Source organism: Danio aesculapii, chromosome 8 (assembly GCF_903798145.1).
Source record: "Danio aesculapii chromosome 8, fDanAes4.1, whole genome shotgun sequence".
NCBI lineage: Eukaryota > Metazoa > Chordata > Actinopteri > Cypriniformes > Danionidae > Danio > Danio aesculapii.
In genome coordinates this window covers 7,769,588-7,794,879 of record NC_079442.1, presented here as the reverse complement: position 1 = coordinate 7,794,879, position 25,292 = coordinate 7,769,588, and the positions used below count along the sequence as shown (strand labels likewise).

General features: G+C 37.5%; 1 protein-coding gene across 1 annotated transcript; it reads left to right on the top strand.

The window, feature by feature from the left end:
- Positions 1–508: 508 nt before the first annotated feature.
- On the top strand, positions 509–22,765 carry kank3 (KN motif and ankyrin repeat domains 3). The gene is made up of 10 exons (XM_056463110.1): positions 509–592; positions 665–2,224; positions 3,939–4,047; positions 6,077–6,301; positions 8,918–9,008; positions 9,128–9,347; positions 10,625–10,767; positions 12,623–12,823; positions 19,551–19,649; positions 20,303–22,765. The coding sequence occupies exons 1-10, from the start codon at positions 556–558 to the stop codon at positions 20,363–20,365; spliced, it is 2,748 nt and encodes a 915-aa protein (XP_056319085.1). The 5' UTR covers positions 509–555; the 3' UTR covers positions 20,366–22,765.
- The last annotated feature ends 2,527 nt before the right edge of the window (positions 22,766–25,292 follow it).

The following is a 25,292-nucleotide window of genomic DNA, read 5'->3' as shown; positions in this document are numbered from 1 at the left end:
AGTTTGAGTTCAGGTAGGTCTCGAGAACTCCCCCCCTAATTAGGGCTAATGACAAATTAGGAATTGCTATAAAGATATATTGCTGCTTAAGAGTTCGACTGTAATTCCAATTTACTTAAGACGCATGCCTTTGGACTGTGGGAGGAAACTGGAGAACCTGGGGAAAAAAGCCCACGAGTACAGGGAGAACAAGTAAACTCCGCACAGAAATGTCTACTGGCCTGTTAAGGGATTGAAACAGTGATGTTCTTTCTGTGAGGCAACAGTGCTAACCACTGGGCCGCCGCGCTGCCCTATAAAAGGAAAGGAGGAGGGGTAGGGGCAAAAGGGGAGATTCTTCAAGACGAAGATAACTGAAGTAAGAAATTCTGGTTATTTATAGTGAGTTAGGAATCATCTGATTGGTGAATCATGCATTAGCTAATGTGGGACCAGCCTTGATTAATCATAAGCATGTGCTCTTTGTGAAATTAGTCTATAAATAAACTTCACTTTGTCTTTTGCTTGTAGGCATGCTGATTTGTCTTCTGGAGGGGCAACAGAAGGCTACATAAAATGACCCAATCTGTGCACATAACCTCCAAACTGCCAAGTAAGTAATTATTTGGCTGTCCTCGGTTGATAGTGTTTTAGGATGAATACATCTGTTATTTTTGCATTGTAGATCTGAGTGCCCCTTTTCATTGCTCTGCTGAGGAAGAATCAGACCAAAGTGGCGCATATTCTGTACAGACACCCTATGGATTTGAGCTGGACCTTGATTTCCTCAAGTACGTTGAGGAAATAGAGAGTGGGCACAGCATTCGTCGGGCTAATGTGCACCCTCGGAGGGGATCTAGGAGTGACCGGCGAAATTTGAGTACTGGGGGTCGAACCAGTGGCTGGACCTCCACCGAGTCCCTTTCTTCAACAACCAGTGAGAATGGTCTGACTAACCAACCTTTCCTCCAGAGCCCAATCACACCACATTGTAAATCACAACCACTTTCCCCATTACCAGTGATCACTCCCAGTCTACCTACTTGCTCAAAAGTGCCACCACCACCTCCACCACGTAACCCTAGGGTGGAAAGAACACTTCTTGAAACTAGCCTCCGGCTCCAACAAGAGCAAAGTCAGTTTTCCAATGGATTAGGCTCTAATTTGTCTGACCTTTCCAAAGTGGGTTCCAAAATCAACAGATCTAATAAGGACTTCTCTGTAGGTTCTTCACAGCCTTCAGAAGCTCCATTGCTACCGATGTCACCTGTTGTGCAGAACCCCCTTTCTGGGGCATGGACCAGAGCAAGTCCTCAGACTTCCGGATGGAGCACTCCAGCATCAAACTCAGGAACAATGCCTCCTGGGCAGCTTCAGACAGTTCGAGAACAGATGGCTGCAGCCCTTAGACAGCTGAGAGAGATGGAGGAAAGAGTGAAAGGAGTACCAGTTCTAGAAAGAGAAGTTGCCATGCTCCGTGCAGAAAAAGAAAGATTAGCTGTTGAGCTTCAAAATAAAACGGAGGAACTTAACGCAGCAGTCAAACTCCAAGTCCCCACTGAGGCAGTAGAGGAACAAGACAAAGAGGAAATCAAAAAAATAGCAACCTCTGTTTTAGAAAAAAAATCCATAGCAGTAGGTAATGATGTTCCTCTTGAGAATGTGGTTGTCTCCAATCGTCAAATGCTCAGGGATGCTGCCGTTGAAGCAACCATCGATGTTTGTCACGCAGCTGTTGAAACCGTTGCTAATGCCATGCGTGATGAAGGAATTCAGACAGCGGTGCATACAGAAGATGTTTCAGTCTGGGTCATAGAATCATTTCTAGGGCTACAGAGCGAGTCGGAGCGAGAAATCGACAACCTGCAACACACCATCAAGTTTCAGCAGGAGTCAATTCAGGTCCTTGAGACACGATTAACTCAGGTCAATCAAGATCTCGAAACTTTAAGGGCTCAGGAAGTTGAGAGAACCTCCAAGATCATGTTGGACAAAGAGACAACAGCTAAACCAGAGACAGTCAGCGTCCAAATGGAAACATGTCCTGAAGTTTGTTCAGTGGGAGTGTTGTTTCCTGATGTGACTGACCCTGATTATGATTCAAAAAATGACCAAAGTATTCAAACAGATCCCGAGGAAACGTCAAAGGAAAAACTTGTGGAGCTAATAAGCACTGGTGTCCAGTGTGAATGTCTTGATGACACTGAGCCACAAGAGACCGAGGAACAGACAACTTCTGCTGAGAGTGAGTATTGGTATTTTAAGTATGTCTGTAGTCATATTTATTAGAAATCATTATATTAATGGTTAACTAAGCCTTCTCTGCATTGGCTGTGGGCACCCTGATGTCAAAACAACATTAAAAACATGTCATAAAACACATAAAAACACATGTCAATTGTCTACTTTGACGTCAAATGACAGGGCAGTTCTGTAATCAATTTTGGACATGTTTTTTGACACCAACTTTAGATGTAAATTTGATGTCTTATTGACATCAAGGTAGTTTACATACACTCACCGGCCACTTTATTAGGTACACCTTACTAGTACCGGGTTGGACCCCCTATTTGGCTTTAGAACTGCCTTAATCTTTCGTGGCATAGATTCAACAAGGTACTGGAAATATTCCTCAGAGATTTTGGTCCACACTGACATAATAGCATCACACAGTTGCTGCAGATTTGTCGGCTGCACATCCATAATGCGAATCTCCCGTTCCACCACATCCCAAAAATGGATTGAGCTCTGGTGACTGTGGAGGCCATTTGAGGACAGTGAACACATTGTCATGTTCAAGACACCAATCTGAGATGATTCGCAAATTATGACCAAAGTGTGTCAAGAAAATATCCCTCCTGAACCTTTGATACAAGGCAGGATGCTTTCATGTTGTTGACGCCAAATTCTGACCCTACCATTTGAATGTCGCAGCAGAAATTGAGACTCACTGGTCCAGGCAACGTTTTTTTCAATCTTCTATTGTCTAATTTTGGTGAGCCTGTGCCAACTGTAGCCCCAGTTTTCTGTTCTTAGCTGACTGGAGTGGCACCGGGTGTGGTCTTCTGCAGCTATAGCCCATCCGCCTCAAGGTTGGATGTGTTGTGCATTTAGAGATGCTCTTCTGCATACCTCGATTGCAACAAGTGGTTATTTGAGTTACTGTTGCCTTTCTATCAGCTCGAACCAGTCTGGCCATTCTCCTCTGACCTCTAGCATCAACAAGGCATATTCACCCACAGAACTGCCGCTCACGGGATATTTTCTTTTTTTCAGACCATTCTCTGTAAACCTAGAGATGCACTGAGTTGCTGCCATGTGATTGGCTGATTAGAAATTTGTGCTTACGAGCAGTTGGACAGGCGTACCTGAGTGTTTCAAATTTGTCATTTGAAATTGAAGCTTTCAGAATTTTTTGTATATTATAATACATTTTGTGTCGTTATTTTGGGTCAAATGAGCATCAATGTGTGAATGTCAAATAGATGTCAAGGTTTCGACATCAAATCCATTTTTAATGTGTTTTTTGCCATCATCCTTGATGTCAATTTGATTTCATTTTGAGGTCAAGGTGCCTGCTGGGAGTGCTGCTTTTGTAAAAGTAGAACCTTTTGCCATTAGTAATAAACACTATAAACTCTGATAACCTACATTCATTACCTTAAATTCTATGTTAATTCAACTATGGCTGTTTAGTTTAAATTTGTGTATTGTAAGTTGTTTTAGGCGACAGGATTAAATACAATCAACTAGTTTGGGTTAAGATTGCATGTAAAACAGATAATAATTTGATTCAGTCAATGCAAAATGGATAAACTCAAGTCTAACCATACCTTCATTTCCTACTTATTATGCTTTATCTTAAATGGATTGGGAATCCTGTTTCATGTTAAACTCTGTCTAAGAAAACAGCATATATTTCAAGGTAATCCATTAAGAGTGATTTGTTTGCACCAAAGCTGCAGGCCCTCTGAAATCTATCATGAAGAGGAAGGATGGGAGTGGTGCTGGCGCTGCTTCCAGCAGTGGCAAAAAAAGCTTGAAATTCGTCGGGATTCTAAATGGAGGGTGAGTTCAGTTTTTAAACTGTCCAAAAATATTCCAAAAAAAGTACAATACAAAACGAAAGGACGAAATGATGCATTACAAAGTGCCTTTACTGTAGTAAAATCTGTATCACAGACTCTGTCCCATGACATGAATGGCAAAAATATGAATATGTTAGAGACAAGTTGTTAAATTTATATATAAAATAATCTGTCTTCTGTTAAATAACACATATGGATTCACAAATGCAAATATCCATTTTGTCATTTGTTATGTAACAATTTGGTCACACTTTGATATTAGGTTCCATTAGTTAATATATTTACTAACATGAGTTATTTAATCATAGTTAATTTCAACGTATGATTGGTTAGTCGCAACATTTCAAAGTATGTTATTCCCAGTTAACAAACGCTAAAACTAACAACACAAACTCATCCAGGCATATCAAATAATCTTCAGTCAGTGAATACATTTACATCCGTATTTATATACATTTTTGACTGTTTGGCGCCATCTTGTGACTGATTAATTTGTTTGTTAGTGTATGCCATATTCAGCCATTTTTGTTTCTGTCAGCTTTGCTTTTAAATATTATCATTATTAGTCAAAGAATTAATAAACTATTATGGCTCAGCACAATTTTTATGTCAAGTTTTTACATTTTGTGCCAAGTAGCTGTCTAATAAACGGGATAAAGTACATCCACGTAGTTGTTTTTCGCACAATAAAGCCTTTCAGTCTCATAAAACAGCTGATACACCTAGCTTTATTCTGTGATATCAACTACCTGGATGTACATTGTCCCTAACTTAACAAGCATTTCTTTGGATTTTAATAATGCATTAGTAAATATTAGGGCTGTCAGGATACTGGAATTCAATAGAAGTCGATACTGGAGTTTTAAAAATGTCCATTTCCCGCCAACGCAGTTGAGCGCGTGCTTAAACGCAGCTGATTTGCCATTGTGTTCACATGCTCAACAGAAATGACTGTGATTGGTCGTGAAGATCATCAGTTCACCAAACTTACCGCTGTTTACTGAGTGGAAACACAGATACAGGGACACTTGAGCATTTCAAAGTCACATCGATCAGCTGGTTTGTCTATAAGCGGACATACAAATGATCCGCTGATGAATCACGTCTTTAAAATGCTCCGGTGTCCCTGTATCTGTGTTTTACATTTAGTAAACAACAGTGAGTTTGGTGAACTGATGACCTTCACAGCCAATCACAGTCATTTCTGTTGAGCACGTGAACACAATGGCAAATCAGCACCGTTTAAGAACGTGCTCAACAGCGTTCAAATGTTAGCGGGAAATGGACGTTTTAAAAATTTCAGTATCGATTGATTACCGAATTCCAGTATCATGGCAACCCTAACATATACTAATGCATTATTAAAATCCAAAGAAATGCTTGTTAAGTTAGGGATAATGTAACTCCAGGCGGTTGTTATCATAGAATAAAGCCAGGCTAATCGGCTGTTATTGTGTGAAAACAACCACCTGGATGTACTTTTTTGTATTTATTAGACAGCTACTTGGCATAAAATGTAAAAAAACTTGACACAAACATTTTTTCTGAGGCATAATAGTTTATTAATTCTTGAAAGCTGACAGAAACTAAAACGGCTGAATAGAGCATACACTAACCTATGTATTATTCAGTCACAAGATGGCGCCAAACAGTCTTAAATCTATATATATACAGATGTGAACGTATTCACTGACTGAAGAATATTTGAAGTACCCCAATGAGCTTGTTTTATTAGTTTTAGCAGATGTTAACTAGGAATAACGTACTTGGAATGTCGCGACTGACCAATCAGCATTGAGTATTCCATGTTATATCATTAGTTAATGCAAAGCGAATGAACAAGGACTGACTTTTTTTTCATTAACTGACATTAACGAAGATGAATAAATACTGTCTTGTTTATTGTTTGTTTGAGTTAGTAAATATAGATTAACTAATGGAGCCATATTGTAAATTGTTACTGATTATTTAATTATGCATTTTACTGAATTTGTCCTTATTTCTGTCAGGTATGAGTCGACGTCTAGTGAAGAGGAGGAAGAAGAGGAGGAAGAGAGTTCCTCTGATGGCAGCGAGGCTGGTGCTTGTTCAGACAGCAGTGTGGAAGAAGCGGCAGCTCTAGAGGACACATCTGATGAAGAGATGAATATAAATGCGGATGAAAGTGATAGTGATGAAAACATGCCAGCTGGGACTGAAGAGTTAAAGGATCAGGCAGAGGAAGTGAAGGAAAAGTAAGTGCATGATGATTTTTTGTGATGACTGCCACAGCCATATCACCCTACAGCCCAAGACCTGGTCAGTACCTGGATGGGAGACCACATGGCAAAACTAGGATGCTGTTGGAAGTGGTGTTGGTGAGGCCAGCAGGGAACGCTGAAACCTGTGGTCAGTGTGAGTCCTAATGCCCCAGTATAGTGACGGGGATGCTTTACTGTCAGTGAGCGCCGTCTTTTAGATGAGATGTTAAACAGAGGTCCAGACTCTCTGTGGTCATTAAAAAATCCCATGGCACTTCTCATAGAGTAAGGGGGTAACCTTGGTGTCCTGGCCAAATTCCTTTCATTGGCCTTTACCCATAATGGCCTCCTAATCATCCCCATCCACCGAATCGGCTCTATCACTGTCTCTCCACTCCACCAATAGCTGGTGTGTGGTGAGCGCACAGTGAATGCTGCACACTGGTGGTGGTGTGGAAAGACCCCCTCATGATTGTGAAGTGCTTTGGGTGCATGGCCATAAACAGCGCAAAGCACTATATAAATACATAATCATCTTGGATTGAAAGCATTTTCTTTGTTTTAAAAAGTTGATAGTTCACTCAGGAGTTGACACTGAAGTGGTTCCATGCCTTTATAAGTTTACTTTTACTGGTGAACGCAAAACAAGGTATTTTGAAAAATGTTAGAAACCTATAGCCACTGAAAACACTGAAGATATAGTGGTTTTTGACAAGTGAAGGGTGAGAAAATGATGACAAAATATTTCATTTTGGGTGAACTATCCCTTTAAGTAGATAACCCATTCTTATATGTATATATAAGACCCTTTTTTGAGATGTTATAGTTACATAGTTATAGATGTTAATATTCTGTTAAAGGTACAATTGGAGATCTTGGAAAATGCTAACATTAGCCTCATAGCACTAAAAGCCTACATCCCACCTAGCAAATAGCTTGATAATTTAAAATTAAATAAATAAAATTTAATAAGGTTTAAAATAATTTTTGGGGCGGGATCAAAATCGGTGATGTAGAGCAAATCTGCTAGTGAAGTGATGACGCGTCAGTTTCTAATTATTTTTCATAGCGGAGTTTTCTTATCCTATGAGAAGATCCTGCTTCTTAATTATTTATGACAGCACGTGCTTTCCGAAAGCGAGGCAGACCTGCCAAGCTGTGATGCCGCAGCCACACACGGCACGCAGTATCCTATTTAGTTTTTTCATGAAGGGTCTTATGTGTTTGTTTCCATGATCCACAGGGTTTGTTGTATGTTTTTCCTGCGATGCTGTCAGGGCCAATACAGCAAAGCTGTTGGTTTGCAGCAAGCATTTTTGTCCTCATGTTTTTGTCCACATCGCCTACAGTATATCTCTGCTGCTGTATTCACCTATAATTAAAATCCTCCAGATTACGAGCAGGACTAATGGTTGAAATAGACAGGGCAGGAGACCTGCTGCACTAATGTCCACTGTTTCTGCATTCAGACCTGGGGATTCAGGAGAGAAGTCCTCCTCATTTATAGTGTGTAAATAAACATGATTATTTTTATAATGATATAACAAATTGTGGTTATTTGGTTATATATATATATATATATATATATATATATATATATATATATATATATATATATATATATTTATATATATTTATATATATATTTACATATATATATATATATATATATATATATATATATGTATATGTGTGTATATATATATATATATATATATATATATATATATATATATATATATATATATATATATATATATATATATGTGTGTGGTTTATTTCTTTGCATTTTTAACTTTGTAAACTATAAAATCAAGCGCCTCAACACGATTTGTGTCTCATTTTGTGAGCCAACTGACAATGTTTGCTCCCCTCTTTTTCCCCTGCTCTGCCGGCCACGCCCACTCCTCCCTCTGCTCGCAGAACTACACGCCCATCATGAAGCATTTTTAAATAATTCGGAGGTAGACTTGAATTAAAAGAGCAGGGTTTCATGACCCTTTAAGTTAGTCATTTTTTGTCCCAATTAGGGTGCTGCCTAAGAAGTAAGCTCTCTATGTAGGAAGTATAGAACAAGGCAGCTCTCTAAGTTTTGGAACAGAGGTATACAGTTGAAGACGAAATGATTAGCCTTCATGTGAACATTTATTGCTTTTTTATTTTGACTTTAAAAATAATAATAATAAAAAATATAAAACAATATTAAAACAGTGGTTAGCACTGTAGCCTCACAGCAAGAAAGTCACTGGTTCGAGTCTCAGCTTGTTCAGTTGGCATTTCCATGTGGAGTTTGTATGTTCTCCACGTGTTGGCATGGGTTTCCTTCAGCTGCTCCGGTTTACCCCACAGTCCAAAGACATGCGGTGCAGGTGAATTGAATAAGCTAAATCGGCCATAGTGTATGAGTGTGTATGTGAATGAGTGTGTGTTTCCCAGTTTAAAAAAATATGATAGGAAATACTGTGGAATTGTAAATGCTCTGTGACACGTAACGGTAAATATTAGAAAAAATGTAAAAACGTTCAGAGCAGGGCTAATAGTTTAGCCTTTAGCAGTATATACATATTACATTTAACACACACACTAAAATAAATGTTTTTTATCTTACAGGTTTGAACTTAGCTCCAAAATGCGTGAGGCCTGTCTTATTTTGAAGAACCATCTTAATGACGGAGCCAAGGCCGTAAAGAGCAAAGAAGTGGTGGGGACAAATTTCAGTCATTTCATTTTCATTGTGGATATTATTCCTGATTAATGATTTCAAACTGTCTAACGTGATGATAAACTGTTCGGGTTATTGTTATCTGTCCTCTAACACAGTTGTCCAGCACTCATAGCGTTCAGCTGGAGTGGTTTCGAGTATCCAGTGCAAGGATGGCCCAGCCATTACGTGTGTCAAATTACCTGATGGCGTTCTCCGAGGTCTCCCCCGTCCTGCTGGAACACATAGTCAACATGACCGACGGCAACGGCAACACTGCATTACACTACAGCGTCTCCCATTCCAACTTCGCTGTTGTGGACCTACTGCTTGACACAGGTTACTAGAAATTACTAAATACTCTCAAACACACACACTCACATAAACTTGATTTTGCTGTTATACTCCATATAACATCCTAGCTAGCAAGCTAATCGTTCACATGTCCAAGACTGTGATAAAAGGTAAAAAAACAGTCCACAGTTACTACTTATATTGAAAGCAAGTCATTTTTGTGTGTTTTTGTCACCAAATCAGTGACTTCATTTATGAACGTGGGAATTAAAGAGTCAAAATCCTGTATTTTTAAAAAACATTTAGTAGTTTTGGTTCAGGAGTGAGGTTAATTAACAGATTTATACAAAAAAAAAAAATCTGATACATTTTCACAGCAGTTTAATTTAGTGTATGTTTTCATCCCTAACATAACGAAAGGGGAGTAAATTTGCTCAGTGTGTTGTTGAGTTGTTGTTTTTTTATATGTGTAAAAATAAGATTTCCATTCCACTTGCTGAGACACAGAAAAAGTTGTGGCCAAATTAAGATTCAAAATGTTTTTAAACATCCCCAACAGCACATAAGTGAAGTTTTCAAACTAATTTCGAGAGGAGCACGTGATATGATTGACTGCAGCTGGCCACTCATCTACATTCACTAGTTAGCCAATCAGATTAACCCCAACTCACTATAAGTAGCCTAGCTAGAACTACTCTCTTATCTTCGTTTTCCGAAGAAACCCCCCATCCACCCCTTCTCCTCCTTTTTTCTTTTACCACGGGGAGCTCTCGAGAACCACCTGATCTCGTACTCCCTTCATATGCTCTATGGACCAGGCGGGAGCCCTGGGCTTACCTATCTCCGAGCTCAGGGTTCTCTCCCGGGACAGCATGCCAAACTTGCTAACAGTTGTCAAGCAATATCTAAGTGTGAACTCTTGAAAGGTTAATATAATTATATTTAACTTCTTTACAGACACAAAGTTAACGTAGAAAAATGCAAAGTAAAGATAGTTCACCCAAAAATGTATATATTGAAGAACGTTAGAAACCGGTAACCATTGACATACATAATAGGAAAAACAACGAAGTCAACGGTTTACGATAACCAAGATTTTTCGTGAATGTTGAACTTTTGTGTTCTACATAAGAAAGAAACTAAAGGATGAGTAAATGATGGCAGAGTTCTCAGTTTTTTGCGTGAACAATCCCTTTAACAACCTGTTTCCTTCTAAGCTGTCCAACTGTTTAGGACATTATTGTAATACTCAAGGAAACTGAGTCATGCATATTCTGTGTGCGTGTGTGTGTGTGTGTGTGCGTGTGTGTGTTGATGTGCAGGCATGTGCAATGTTAATCAGCAGAATAAAGCCGGATATACAGCTGTGATGCTGGCTGCTCTTTCAGCAGTGAAGGAGGAGGATGAAATGGCCGTAGTCCAGAAACTCTTCCGTCTGGGAAACGTCAATGCCAAAGCCAGCCAAGTAAGATACATAGCTAACTAGACATTCATGTGTGACTACATCTTTCTACATAACATTTTGACATTTTAACTATTAAAAAAAAAATAAAGAACCTGAAACATCATGGTTATTTATAGTAACGGTTCTTCAAATGACTAAAATGTTATTCACACTGACAAAAAAATTACTGAAAGTCTTCTATGACAGTGCTGCAAACCCCTCTTTTTTGGAATCTTTCATTTTAATTGGTAAGTAGATACTTTTGGTCAAGTCATGTTCACTTTAAGATTTTATCAATTTTTTAACTCATCCAGTGTAATTGCTGTAGGGAATAAAAGGTAACAGAATCTTTCTATTAGTATGAAATACATACGCTACCATTGAAAAGATTTTTTTGGATCATATTATAATAATCTTAAATAATAAATTGAATAAAAGTTACATTCAAGACATACGCTCACCGGCCACTTTATTAGGTATACCTTATTAGTACCAGGTTGAACCCCTTTTGCCTTCAGAACTGCTTTAATCCTTCGTGACATAGATTCAACAAGGTACTGGGAATATTCCTCAGAGATTTTGGTTCATATTGACATGATAGCATCACGCAGTTGCTGCAGATTTGTCGGCTGCACATCCATAATGCGAATCTCCCGTTCCACCACATCCCAAAGGTGCTTTATTGGATTGAGTTCTGGTGACTGTGGAGGCCATTTGAGAAGAGTGAACTCATTGTCATGTTCAAGTAACCAGTCTGAGATGATTCACGCTTTATGACATGGTGCGTTATCCTGCTGGAAGTAACCATCAGAAGATGGGTACACTGTGGTCATAGAGGGATGGACATTGTCAGCAAAAATACTCAGGTAGGCTGTGGCGTTGACACGATACTCAATTAGTACTAATGGGCACAAAGTGTGCCAAGAAAATATCCCCCACACCATTACACCACCACCACCAGCCTGAACCGTTGATACAAGGCTCTTTGTTCTTCTTGAACTTTCTATCATTTTCTGGAAAAAGAAATGTCACAATTTTCACAATTAATGCACCATATTTGTTTTCAAGTTAAGATTAAGAGCTGTTTCTGATGCATCAAATCAGCTTATTAGAAGGATTTCTGTCTGGAGTTATGATGCTGAAAAGTCTGCTATTATTTTTTATTAATGAAATAAAACATTTAAAAATGTATAATTAAATAGAATACAGCTATTTAGTACAAATATTAGATAGTATAAATATTCTACAATAATAATAATAATATTTTGCTGTTTTGGATAGAAAAAAAAACGCTTCAAAAACGCTTAACAAAAAATAAATGCAACACAAGATCATATTTTGTGTGATGATTATGGTGAGTTGCTTGGACAAAAACATCACTGGGCCAATTATTTGTCACAGTCCAGCCCTATTTATAGGTATTATTATTATGTTTATGGCCAAAACGAAAGAGTAGAATGTAGCTTTCTCTAATTACAAGCACAGATTTGATATAAATTGTAAATTTGTCCCTCAATCCGTGATTAAAGGTGAGTGGGCTTAACAAACCACCTGTAGAAAACACACTCATTCATCTCACTGACACATTAACCGACACAAACACTGCATTTATAAGTGCACTCTCTTAAGAAAACTCTCTCTCTCTCTCAAAAAAAAACAACAATAAAAAATTCTAGCACTCTTACTCTAGCACTAACTTATCATGTGTATTTCCTCTTCTTGTCAAATGGCTGAATGCCTCCTCAATTGTAAGTCGCTTTGGACAAAATGGCTAAATGTAAAATGGACATTTTTTTTTGGACAAGTTAAAGAGAGTAATGAACTGATTCATGTATTGTAGATAAGCATGTTTGCTTTTGTCTGTTTGTGGTTCTAGGCAGGACAGACCGCTTTGATGCTGGCCGTGAGTCACGGGCGTCAGGAGATGGTGCGAGCGCTGCTAGATTGTGGCGCTAATGTGAACATCCAAGACGACGAGGGCTCCACCGCGCTGATGTGCGCAAGCGAACACGGTCGAGCGGAGATCGTCTCCTTACTGCTGGAGCAGCCGGGGTGTGACATTTCAATCGTCGACAATGTGAGTACAGCTACAAACTGGGGATACACTGAAAGTCTGGGCCACGTTGAACATTTTCCTCATATTTTCGGCTGATTTTTACTTTCGGCCCAAAAAAAGCCCTAAAAAATGATAATTGTCAGTGGTCTGAAGATTTGGTGCACTCCTACTACAAACACAATACAGAATCACACTACAAATAATGAAGACCACAGTGGAAATGTGTCAGGAAACATGACGAACCAAGCTGCTTCCTGTTTAGAGTAAGTGGTATTGACAGCGGTTTAGGCTAAAAATATATAAGCAACAAGGAATCGTATGACCAGGATCTAAACCAAAAACTCACCTGTCAGATCTCCGACAACAATGTTGACTTTAAACAGGAAGTAGCTGAATTTGTCAGTTTGACACTTTTCCATTGTGGTCTCTGCTATTTGCAGCGTGTTTCTGTATTTGCATGTGTTTTGTGACTTGCGCACGTGTGTGTGTTGTCAAATTGATAAAGATGTTTTCTTAATTTGTTGCCATTTTTCTATTTGCATATGTTTTATTAAGTTGCAGAACATTTGAGCTGTCTCGTGTGATGGCACATTAGTGCTCAAAGCAACAAAATAAAAAGCAAACAGGCTCAGAACGACATTAGATCACAACGCAACAACAAAAGCTCAACACAATAACATTAAAGAAGCGAATAATCTCACATCAAAACTACATAAAAGCAGACATGATGGCAGTGGAATAGAATGGTAAAATACTTTATTAGGTACACCTGTCCAACTGCTCTTTAACGCAAATTTGTAATCAGCCAATCACATGGCAGCAACTCAATGCATTTAGGCATGTAGACATGATCAAGACGATCTGCTGCAGTTCAAACCGAACATCGGAATGGGGAAGAAAGGTGATTTAAGTGACTTTGAACGTGGCATGGTTGTTGGTGCCAGACGGGCTGATTATTTCAGAAACTGCTGATCTACTGGGATTTTCACGCACAACCATCTTTAGGGTTTACAGAGAATGGTCTGAAAAAGAGAAAATATCCAGTGAGCGGCAGTTCTGTGAGCGCAAATGCCTTGTTGATGCCAGAGGTCAGAGGAGAATGGCCAGACTGGTTCCAGGTGATAGAAAGGCAAAAGTAACTCAAATAACCACTCGATACAACAGAGGTCTGCAGAAGAGCATCTCTGAACACACAACACGTCAAACCTTCAGGCGGATGGGCTACAGCAGCAGAAGACCACGCTGGGTGCCACTCCTGTCAGCTAAGAACAGGAAACTGAGGCTACAATTCTCACAGGCTCACCAAAACTGGACAATAGAAGTTTGGAAAAATGTTTCCTGGTCTGATGAGTCTCGATTTCTGCTGCGACATTCGGATGGTAGGGTCAGAATTTGTTGTCAACAACATGAAAGCATGGATCCATCCTGCCTTGTATCAACGGCTCAGACTGGTAGTGGTGGTGGTGTAATGGTGTGGTGGATATTTTCTTGGCACATTTTGGGTACATTCGTACCAATTGAGCATTGTGTCAACACCACAGCCTACCTGAGTATTGTTGCTGACCATGTCCATCCTTTTATGAGCACAGTGTACCCATCTACTGATGGCTACTTCCAGCAAGATAACGCACCATGTCATAAAGCGTGAATCATCTCAGACTGGTTTCTTAAACATGACAATGAGTTCACTGTACTCAAATGGCCTCCACAGTCATCATATCTCAATCCAATAGAGCACCTTTGGGATGTGTTGGAACGGGAGATTCATGTCATGGATGCGCAGCTGACAAATCTGCATTGTGATGCTATCATGTCAATATGGAGCAAAATCTCTGAGGAATATTCCCAGTACCTTGTTGTCTATGCCACGAAGGATTAAGGCAGATCTGAAGGCAAAAGTGGATCCAACCCAGTACTAGTAAGGTGTACCTAATACTGCTGAGTATAAGTGTAAATCCAGGGAAAACACAAGAGTTGACAGGCATTCTAAAATACTGATATTTAATTTTCTAAATACACATTAACCAGCACATTAAAACATTAAGGAAAACTTTTTTAGCATTAATTTAATTCATTCATTCATTTTCTTTCAACTTAGACCCCAACGGGGTCACCACCGTGAAATGAACTGCCAATTATTCCAGCATATGTTTTACAAAGAGCATGCACTTTCAGCCACAACTCAGTCCTGGGAAACACCCATACACTCTCACATTCACACACACACACTCATACACTACGGCCAGTTTAGTTCATTCAGTTCATCTATAGCACATGTCTTTGGACTGTGGGGGAAACCGGAGTACCCAGAGGAAACCCACGCCAACATGGGGAGAACATGCAAACTCCAAAATGCCAACTGGCCCAGCCAGGACTCAAACCAGCAACCTTCTTGCTCTGAGGTAACAGTGCTAACCACTGAGCCACCATTTAAAAATCATTTACACATACTAAGATCAATCATTTATAGCTATTTTAGATAGCCCCTATTCTCTCGGTCACTGCATAAATAATCTCAATTGGTTTCTTGAACAGGACCGTTTACTATACTCAAATATCCTCCACACTAGACCATCTAAGTCCAGTAGGGCCACCCGTATGATGTAGAGAAACTGCAGAAACTGCTTTGTAAAAAAAGTGGCTTTGCTGAATAATTTGCCTTTTCAAAGTACATTAAACATCTTGTTTACAGAAATCAAATGACTTTCACAGTTTTATACATACTCTGAATTGATTCCTAAAGGTTACACACCTTTACAAAGCAGTATTTTGAATGCATCTGTCACTGCTACAGCCACATTTGAAATACTTTATTCCACAATGCTGTTGCCAAGGCTTGGTTAATGAGGGGACAATAAAGAATCCCACTCAAGTATACCTTTAAAGGGATAGTTTACACACAATTTTCCCCCATCATTTACTCACACTTTTCTCAGTACAGAGTTGCAGCTGGAAGGGTATGCTCTGTGTAAAACATATGCTGGATAAGTTGGTGGTTCATTCCGCTGTGGTGACCCCTGATTAATAAATAGACTAAGCCGAAGGAAAATGAATGAATGAATTTACTCCCACTCAGGTGGTTCTAAACTTTGACGAATTTCTTTCTTCTGTTGAAGACAAAACAAGATATTCTGAAGAATGTTGGGGAAAGCAGCCACTAGCTTTGTTTCAATCCATCTATTTTGATGTACATTTTGGATTATCGCATAAAAAAACATGGATATATTGTGAAAATGTCCTCATAAAAACATATGCACACAACTGAGCAGGATAAACTTTTTATTCAAACAGAGAAAATGCACATAAACAACAATAGAATCACTTTTACCGAATAAATTCAAGTAAGAGATTCATGTGATTTTGTAATACGAGATCATGTGATGATAAAAATGGGTGCGATGGACAGCATTAATGGACCATTAAATAGCTGGTGTCAGTTTAGTTTAGTTATAACTTTATGAGACATATCCAGCTGCAGAACCGCAGAACCACACACGTTTCAGGCACACACAATCTAGCTCACACGATTTGGGCAAACCATATATGGTTACTAATTCCTTAGCATTATCGCCACCTATTGAATTTCACAAATATGGTTTCCCGTTTCAGTCGTTATTATTATATCGTAACGATCATTTTAACATCTCTGCAGTTTCTAAACCCAAATTATGTACATAAAATTAATTGGTTAAAGACACTTATGACTTTATTCACGTGTCCACACACACAAAGAAAACATAATAGACCGTCTGATTGTAGGATTAAGTGTAATAAACTAATTCAGGATCTTATTATTATCATACTTGGTTAAAATCACTTTGGTGTAAAATATAAAAAGCAAACAATAATGTGTCACATTAAAATGAATTACTATAGTTAATCATTTAAACAATATATAATATAGGTTTAAACTGATTATCTTAACTGATTATCTGATTATAAACTAATATATTTTACTAAACTGTCACAGCTGTTAGTTATATATATATATATATATGATGTATATATATATTTACTTATTATAATTTTTTGGATTAATTATTAATAGTTAATTTGGTTCTATTGCTAAATTTTGGTTTAAAAACAATATATTGCTTACTATAAATTACTACAGTATTTAATGTGGGAAATCATTAATTAAAAATTTATTCTAAAATCAAGCAAATACACACTATTAAATCGCTTGAGTAAAATATTAATATAGTGTTATACATTTATTACATGTAAAATGTATTATTGCCTATATTAACTTGCTATTATTTCCTTCATTATAAATAAATCCACTATATAATTTAAACCTGTCCAATTTAGATCTTTCAGCAAGGCAGCAAACGAGTATCTGCGATATTGACTCTGTCAGATAATAATGACTGATCATCTATGATGACTGACATAAAACTGTTCAGTCTATTATAATTGAATGGCGATCGGAAACAACGCTCCCCATTCGCCCGTCTCGATTGCAATATTTGTGAAATAAAGTAAACACTATTGTTTATTGTGTACAATATTTATTAACCATATATATCAAACTATATCGATGACGATGTCCAAGAAAACGTTAAAACATTAACGTCCGTCGTAACCATATATGGTTTGCCTAGATTGTGTGTGCCATATTGTGTGTGCCTAAAACGTGTGTGGTTCTGCGGGCCTGCAGCTGGATATTATTGAAATTTATTGTAAGTTCTGCTTGGCACAAGTAAATTTGTCTTTAACACTGGATTCAAGACAACAATTGCATGCATACAACAATCACACAATAACAACTTTCATCAAAACAACAACATAAGTTAAAAGTTTAAAAACCAAATTAGCCCCATACAAACTACTGCAGATCATTCTTGGCAACCACCCCATTCACTTCAAACAGTGATCCCATTTAAACAACAACTGCACTTGGGATAAATGACTTTTTATAAGCATCTCTTTGTGCTTTAGGAATTCTAAACCTGCTTCCTGATGGGAACACTTCAAATGCTGAGTGAAGGGGAGGTGTATTATCTTTAAAAACCGCAACTGCTGTTTTTTCCATAAAGGAGTCAAATCAAATAAAATTTGATTTGAAAAAAGGAATAAAATCTGCAGTAAAAGTTGTTTGTGACCAGTTATCTTATTTGCCTGATTGATAATTTTCAATAATTTCTTCTTCTGTTGAAGTGTTGTGTTACCAAACCATGAAACAATATTATATGTGAGAACACTCTCTATTAATGATCTATATGCCATGTTTAAAGTCCGTGTACTACCATTAAAACTTCTCAACATACGGAAGAGACTGAGTGACTTGCCTTCTTATAAACAGCCTCTACTTTACTATTAAAATTCAGTTTATTCTCAACAATTGTGCCTAAATACTTCAAATATGACCAACAATTGTGCCTAAATACTTCAAATATGACCAACAATTGTGCCTAAATACTTCAAATTAGGCATGTGCCGGTATCACATTTTCATGCTGCAATTGATTGAGCTTTTATCACGGTATACGGTATTATCACCATATTGTAATTTTACTAGAGAAACAGGTAAAAACACACAAAAAACTTCAGTTTCGTCAACTTAGTAACTTTAATAACTTTTTAATTAACTAAAAGTACTTCAAACATTTAAATACAAATAAATATAAATAAAACAATACACAATATAAAAGTAAACTTGAGCAATTATATCAAAGTGAATGTGCAAAGGGAAACCATCTTCGATCAGCAATCCCTCTGCATTTTTTTGGAACCCAAAATATTTCCAAACCTCTGACTTTACCCTTTTTGAAGGGGGATAAATTGTCGGCAGCGTTCCTCCTTCCGCCATGCTTCTTCTTCGTGTGAGGATTATAGAGCGGTGGCAGCGGCGGCGCGCACTGCGTGCACACAGTGCTTCTACATGCGGGGATTGTTTACATCAGAGTGCGCATCAGTTCTGCGCAGCATATACGCAGTGTTTCTTCAAGCGGTTGATGGAAAATAAGCTAAGGCGCGTTCTAAGAATATAAATTCGGATCTATTATTTTTCACGGTATTTTGAAGTGCCCGCGATAACAATATCGTGCATATTCATTACTGTGATTTATCGCATTACCGAATACCGGCACAAGCCTACTTCAAATATGAGACCTGCACTACTATTTGTCCATTTATGATGACTGGCTTATTAAGTCTAGTATCTACTGTTCTTGTTTGACTCCCCAGACATAACTCTTTAGTTTTCCCAATATTTAAGTGTAATGAACTTTTGCCAAAGCAATCTGTAATACTATTAATATATTTAAAATATAATGAGCTATTCATTTCTTTTATTTCTTTGCAGATTAATCAAATAGTAAAAACTATATAGCGCTTAATAATTATCATTCCAAAACAGCTTTACGAAAGGTGCAGGTTATTACATTACAGTCAAAATCAAAAAATTATGAGATTTAAAGGAACAAGGCACGATTTTAAGAAAACACTATTTCTTTGGACGCCATATAAGGGCAACAGGAAGTGTCTTCTACCTCTACAATGTGAGTTTTCTTCTTGTTTTAAAGGTCTCCTATGTATTATTTCTGATTCTGATTCAGTGGAGGTAGAAGTCACTTCCTCTTGCCCTTATATGGCGTCCAAAAAAATAGTGTTTTCTTAAAATCGTGCGTTGTTCCTTTAAATGCTATACTGTAAAATTACTCTGCAAAAGAAATAAATCATACCCTGAATGCTGCTACACTTTTAGCTTGACAATGAATAATGGATTAATTTTTTTGTTTCTTTAGGATGGCAGTAATGCTCTGTCCATTGCTCTGGAAGCGTCCCACAATGACATCGCTGTTTTACTGTACGCCCACATGAACTACTCAAAAACACAGGCGGATGTAAGTCCTCACACATACATGTACACACACGTACAGCAAAATCTGAACAAGAGTACTTAAGACATGTATGCAGAATGTTATTTCAATTATTATGATTCATTTGTGTCATACGTCTTCACAGTAAGAACATATGTTGAGAATGTGAATATTATCTTAAATATTATTCATATTTAATGTGATATGCCGTGTTTATTTTAATAATTAGTGCTGTTTTAATGCACTGTGAACACACAATAAAATATAGATTAAAACAGTATTCATTAGACTTTCTACCATCAACCTTAATGAGTTTCTACTGTTAAAACACAAAAGAAGATATTTTGAAGAATGTTGGTTGCTGGCTCCCATAAAGGAAAAAAAAATTATACTATGGAAGTCAATGCGTGCCAGCAACCAGCATTCTTCAAAGTATCTTCTTTGTGTTCAACAGAAGAAACTCAAATAGGTTTTTAACAAATAAACGGTTACATTTGTGGGTGAACTACCCCTTTAATAGCTCATTTTAGCTAATGTTAGCAAATTGAAAATTATTTTAGGGTTACCAATTACATCATGGGAAGTGTATACTATAAATATTGCCATTATTATTATGATATAATGATACATTTTATGATGTAACTTTAATTATTATTATTATTTTTTTGGTTGTTTAGGCATCACCTAAAGCAAACTCCAGGAGCCCAACCAGTCCTAGAAAAACATGGCCCTCAGAGTAAAAAAAAAAGGACATATCAAGAGCAAAAATGGATATAAAACGAACTAACTAGCTTTACTGGAAGATTAACAAAGCCTATGTTACAAGTCATATATACTGTATTAATGAATATTCATTTTTACGCACATATTTAATTAACTATGCTGCAGCATAACTATGTAAAATACTATGTATACTCGTTAATGTTTACTTTTTAATCTCCGAAAGGTGTATTTACTATGGTAAATGTATTATACCGTGATATCAGTGCTTGAAATAAGGTGTTTGGGATAAATCACAACATAGCTGAGATGTCATGTTGATTACAGGGTTCACAGACTGAACCTTTGTTTTGATTAGCGGTTTAGCTGCGATGTTTTGCTTGGCTTAGACAAACCCATCATTAAAAAGGTTCAGACATATTGCTGCAGATTAAAGGAATGCTTGACTTTTTTAATAGGCTCTTTTTTATATTTTCCAAGAGTTAAACTGTTGGGTTTTACCATGTTGAGTAAATTGAGGTGATCTCTGGGTCTATAGGGAGTACTTTTAGCTTAGCTTAGCATAGATTAATAAATCTGAATGATCTATGCTAAGCTAAAAGTGGTACCTCGCACAAAGTTCTAAATGGACTAAAAAAATTATTAATTTAGCTTATATATGTGTCAGACAGGAACATTCAGCTTAGCATTAGCTTTAGTTAAACTTTTCATCCACTCTGAGGTGATTTAATGTCATTGGTGGGTTTTTTTTGAGCAAGATGCTAATGGTCATACCTGATTCAATGACTTATGCTAAGCTAAGCTAAAAGTGCTCCTGTCAGGCACATAGATAAGCTAAATGGATACAAAAACAGATTGACCTTATCTATGTCTGACAGGAGCACTTTTAGCTTAGCATTAGCTTCAGTTAGCGTTATCCATTCTGAGGTTATTTTAAGGCTTACAGGCGGACAGTTTTAAGGAAGATGATAATGGTCATACCTGATTCTATGATGCTAAGCTAAGCTAGTACTCCTGTCAGACCAAAATTGGCTTAATGGATTTTAAAAATGTCAAACTGTCTTATCTATGTGTCTGACAGGAGCATTTAGCTTAGCATTAGCTTTAGTTAGCTTCAACTTTTCATCCACATTAAGGTGATTTTGAGTTTTAAAGGCGGTCATTTTTGAGCAAGATGCTAATGGTCATACCCCATTCAATGATTTATGCTAAGCCATGCTAAAAGTGCTCCTGCCAGACACAGATTGGCTAAATTTTAAAAAGTTAAAACTGTTAATGTATCCAGCTGATCTGTGTCTGTCAGGAGCACTTTTAGCTTAGCATTAACTTTAGTTAGCTTCAACTTTTTATCCACACTGAAGTGATTTTGGTGGTTATTTTTCAGCAATGCTAATGGTCATACCTGATTCAATGATTTCTGCTAAGCTACGCTAAAAGTGCTACATATATTTAAAAAATTAAAACTGTTTTTGTATCCATTTAACCTATGTGTCTGACAGGAGCACTTTTAGCTTAGCATTAGCTTCAGTTAGCTTCAACTTTTCATCCACTCTGAGGTGATTTTGAGTCTTAATGGCGGTCATTTTTTGAGCAAGATGCTAATAGTCATACCTAACTCTATGATGCTAAACTAAGCTAAAAGTGCTCCTGTCAAGACACAGAAATTGGCTTAATGGATTTTAAAAAGAAGTCAAACTGTTAACTATGTGTCTGGCAGGAGCATTTACCTTAGCATTAGCTTTAGTTAGCTTCAACTTTTCATCCACTCTGAGGAGATTTTGAGTCAATGGCAGTTATTTTAGCAAGATAATGGTCATACCTGTTTCAATGATTTATGCTAAGCTAAGCTAAAAGTGCTCCGGTCAGACAAATTGGCTAAATGGATTTAAAAAGTGTCAGACTGTTTTTGTATTTATTTAGCTGATCTATGTGTCTGACAGGAGCACATTTAGCTTAGCATTAGCTTTAGTTAGCTTCGACTTTTCACCCACTCTGAGGTGATTTTGAGTCTTAATGGTGGACACATAAGTTGGAAAAATAGATTTAAAAATGGTCAAACTGTTGAGCTTAACCATTTTAAATCCATTTAGCTGATTTATGTCTAACAGGAGCACATTTAGCTTAGCATTATTTAGCTTTTACTCTCTGGAGAGTTGTAAAATGAGCCTATTTCCCACAAAAAAGTGGAGTGTTCCTTTAAGCTGAATCCATCATCCTGCTGTTCGGAAAAACAAAACCCCTCAGTAATCATCAAACACACACACACTGTGGCTTGATTACACCTGTGACCACACTGCGATTACATGCTGTGTGAAAAAGGCTAGCAACAAACACCCACTTGTACTCCACCCTTGTTATATACCGCAGAGATTTATTTTTATCTTCCAATATAATTCAATAAACCTCAGCCATTACTGGAATAGTCTGTCATGTCTGGATCTGTCACTTCTTCTTGACCAATCACACAACAGGACTTCACTTAAAGGGAGGTGGTTCACCCTGCCTCAAAAAAAAAAAGATCCCAATTGCTGTTAGTTTACTCTTTGAGGATTTATAAATCGCGGGTCTTTGTGTAACTTAAATTTACTTAATAATTTTGAATATCTTTTGCTATAGGAACAACAAATAATAACTTGACTTATAGTTGGCCTTTTGGTATCAGAGGTGACTTATATGAAAGGCAAAGACCTCTAGATTACGCTTATTTTACCAAAATAGAATATAATCATGACTTGATTTTTAATTATTTAATTAGAACAGTAAGGTCTGACTTTGCTATAAAGTCACGATGCAGAGAAAAAATAATTAATATTGTGCATGACTCCCATGAGCTTGGAGGACTGCATCCATACATCTCTGCAATGACTTAAATCACTTATTAATAAGTCATCTGGAATGGCGAAGAAAGTGAAAGAGTTCATCAGGATTCTATGGATTCATCTTCAATGCCTCCTCCATCTTACTCCAGACATGCTCAATAATGTTCAAGTCTGGTGACTGGGCTGGCCAATCCTGGAGCACCTTAACCTTCTTTAATTTCAGGAGCTTTGATGTGGAGGCTGAAGTATGAGAAGGAGTGCTATCCTGCTGAAGAATTTGCCCTCTCCTGTGGTTTGTAATGTAATGGGCAGCACAAATGTCTTGATACCTCAGGCTGTTGATGTTGCTGTTCACTCAGCAGATCTTTCGCACGCCCCCATACTGAATGTAATCCCAAACCATGATTTTTCCTTCACCAAACTTACTGATATCTGTGAGAATCTTGGGTCCATGCAGGTTCCAATAGGTCTTCTGCAGGATTTGTGATGATTGGGATGCAGTTCAACAGATGATTCATCAGATAAATCTACCTTCTGCCACTTTTCCAAATGATCAACTAGAAGTCAAGTTATTTGTTGCTCTTACAACTGGGATCCATGACAAGACTTTTGACAGCCTTGTTGAAGAATGGTGAGAATCATACCAGTTACTCTTTGTTTTCTTAAGCAAACATGTCCATTCACGTCGTAAAAGTGCATTCAAGTCCACGGATGCAATTAAAAGGCAGTACAGGCACGTTTTAAGAGGTCACACATTTTAAACTATCTTCTGAAGTTTACCATGTTTTCTTGCACCAAAGTTCCTGTAATACTGTTCATATAATATCTATTGTACATTCTACTGTGATTTATAGTGAATGAATAAAATACCATGTTCTCCCCGTGTCTGCGTGGGTTTATTTCGGGTGCTCCGATTTCCTCCACAGTCCAAAAACATGTGGTATAGGTAAATTGGGTAAGATAAATTGTCCGTAATGTATGTGTGTGAATGGGTGTGTATAGATGTTTCCCAGTGATGGAAGGGCATCCGCTGTGTAAAACATATGCTGGATAAGTTGGCGGTTCATTCTGCTTTGGCGACCCCAGATTAATAAAGGGACTTACCTGAAAAAAATGAATGAATGAATAAAATACTCTCAGGCATTACAGCAAACATTATTTGATGACATTTATTCATTTTCATTCGAATTAGTTTGATTTATCAAGGGTCACCACAGTGGAATGAACCGGCAACTATTTTAGGCATATGATTTACACAGCGGATGCCCTACCAGCCACAACCCAGTACTGGAAAACACCCATACACTCTCACATTCATGCACTACGGCCAATTTAGTTTATTCAATTCACTTACAGCACATGTCACTGAACAAATAACCTTCTGTTTCCATAGAGACTGACTGATATACAGCATATGAGCATCTAACTGGGACTCACTGTTATTTAGTTAATATGTATCAACTGTTTGTTCATTTGGGTTTTTTTTTGTTGCGATTTACCTTAAAACTCCCATGAAATTTAACGTTTTTTAGATGTTAATATCAGCATGTGAGTTTTAAGCATAGTGATAAGCTAGTGTCCTCCGAAACATTGACGAAGTTTACAATTAGAAGATATAAACCTCCAAAGCTTGTGGTGATTGTTTCACGCCACTTTACACTTAAGATTCTCATCAAATCTTGACCAACCAAAGGCTCTCTAGTATCTGACATCCCCCGCCCCCTTCAACACGCTTATTTGATGAGCTTGATTTTAACCACTCTTACTAGCAGAGCTGTCATAAGACTAATGCTATTGGCTGTTTTTATAAAAGAGGAGGAGCTACTTTATGTCCCACCTCTCTTCATGTTTCAGTTGAGATTGTCAAGTATCAAATTAAAATGCACATTTCAAAGCACTTCACAGGATCTTTAATAGTTTGTCAAACTAAAAATTATTGAAATCCATTCCAAATTTGTTAGAAATCCGTATAAAGAAAGAGCTGGTTATTTAAAAAGGGTTTAAAGTGAAAATAGCTAGTAGACAATAACTGACAAATAATACAAATAGAGTAGAGCGCACTGAATATTCTGAAATGCACCAATATGCACTCACCGGCCACTTTATTAGGTACACCTTACTAGTACCG

Excerpts from the sequence above, each read along its gene's own strand:
- kank3 (XM_056463110.1), top strand. The coding sequence starts at position 556 with ATGACCCAATCTGTGCACATAACCTCCAAACTGCCAA. Across the intron at positions 4,048-6,076 it reads GTCGGGATTCTAAATGGAGG|GTATGAGTCGACGTCTAGTG; the intron begins GTGAGTTCAGTT and ends TATTTCTGTCAG. Across the intron at positions 6,302-8,917 it reads GCAGAGGAAGTGAAGGAAAA|GTTTGAACTTAGCTCCAAAA; the intron begins GTAAGTGCATGA and ends TTTATCTTACAG.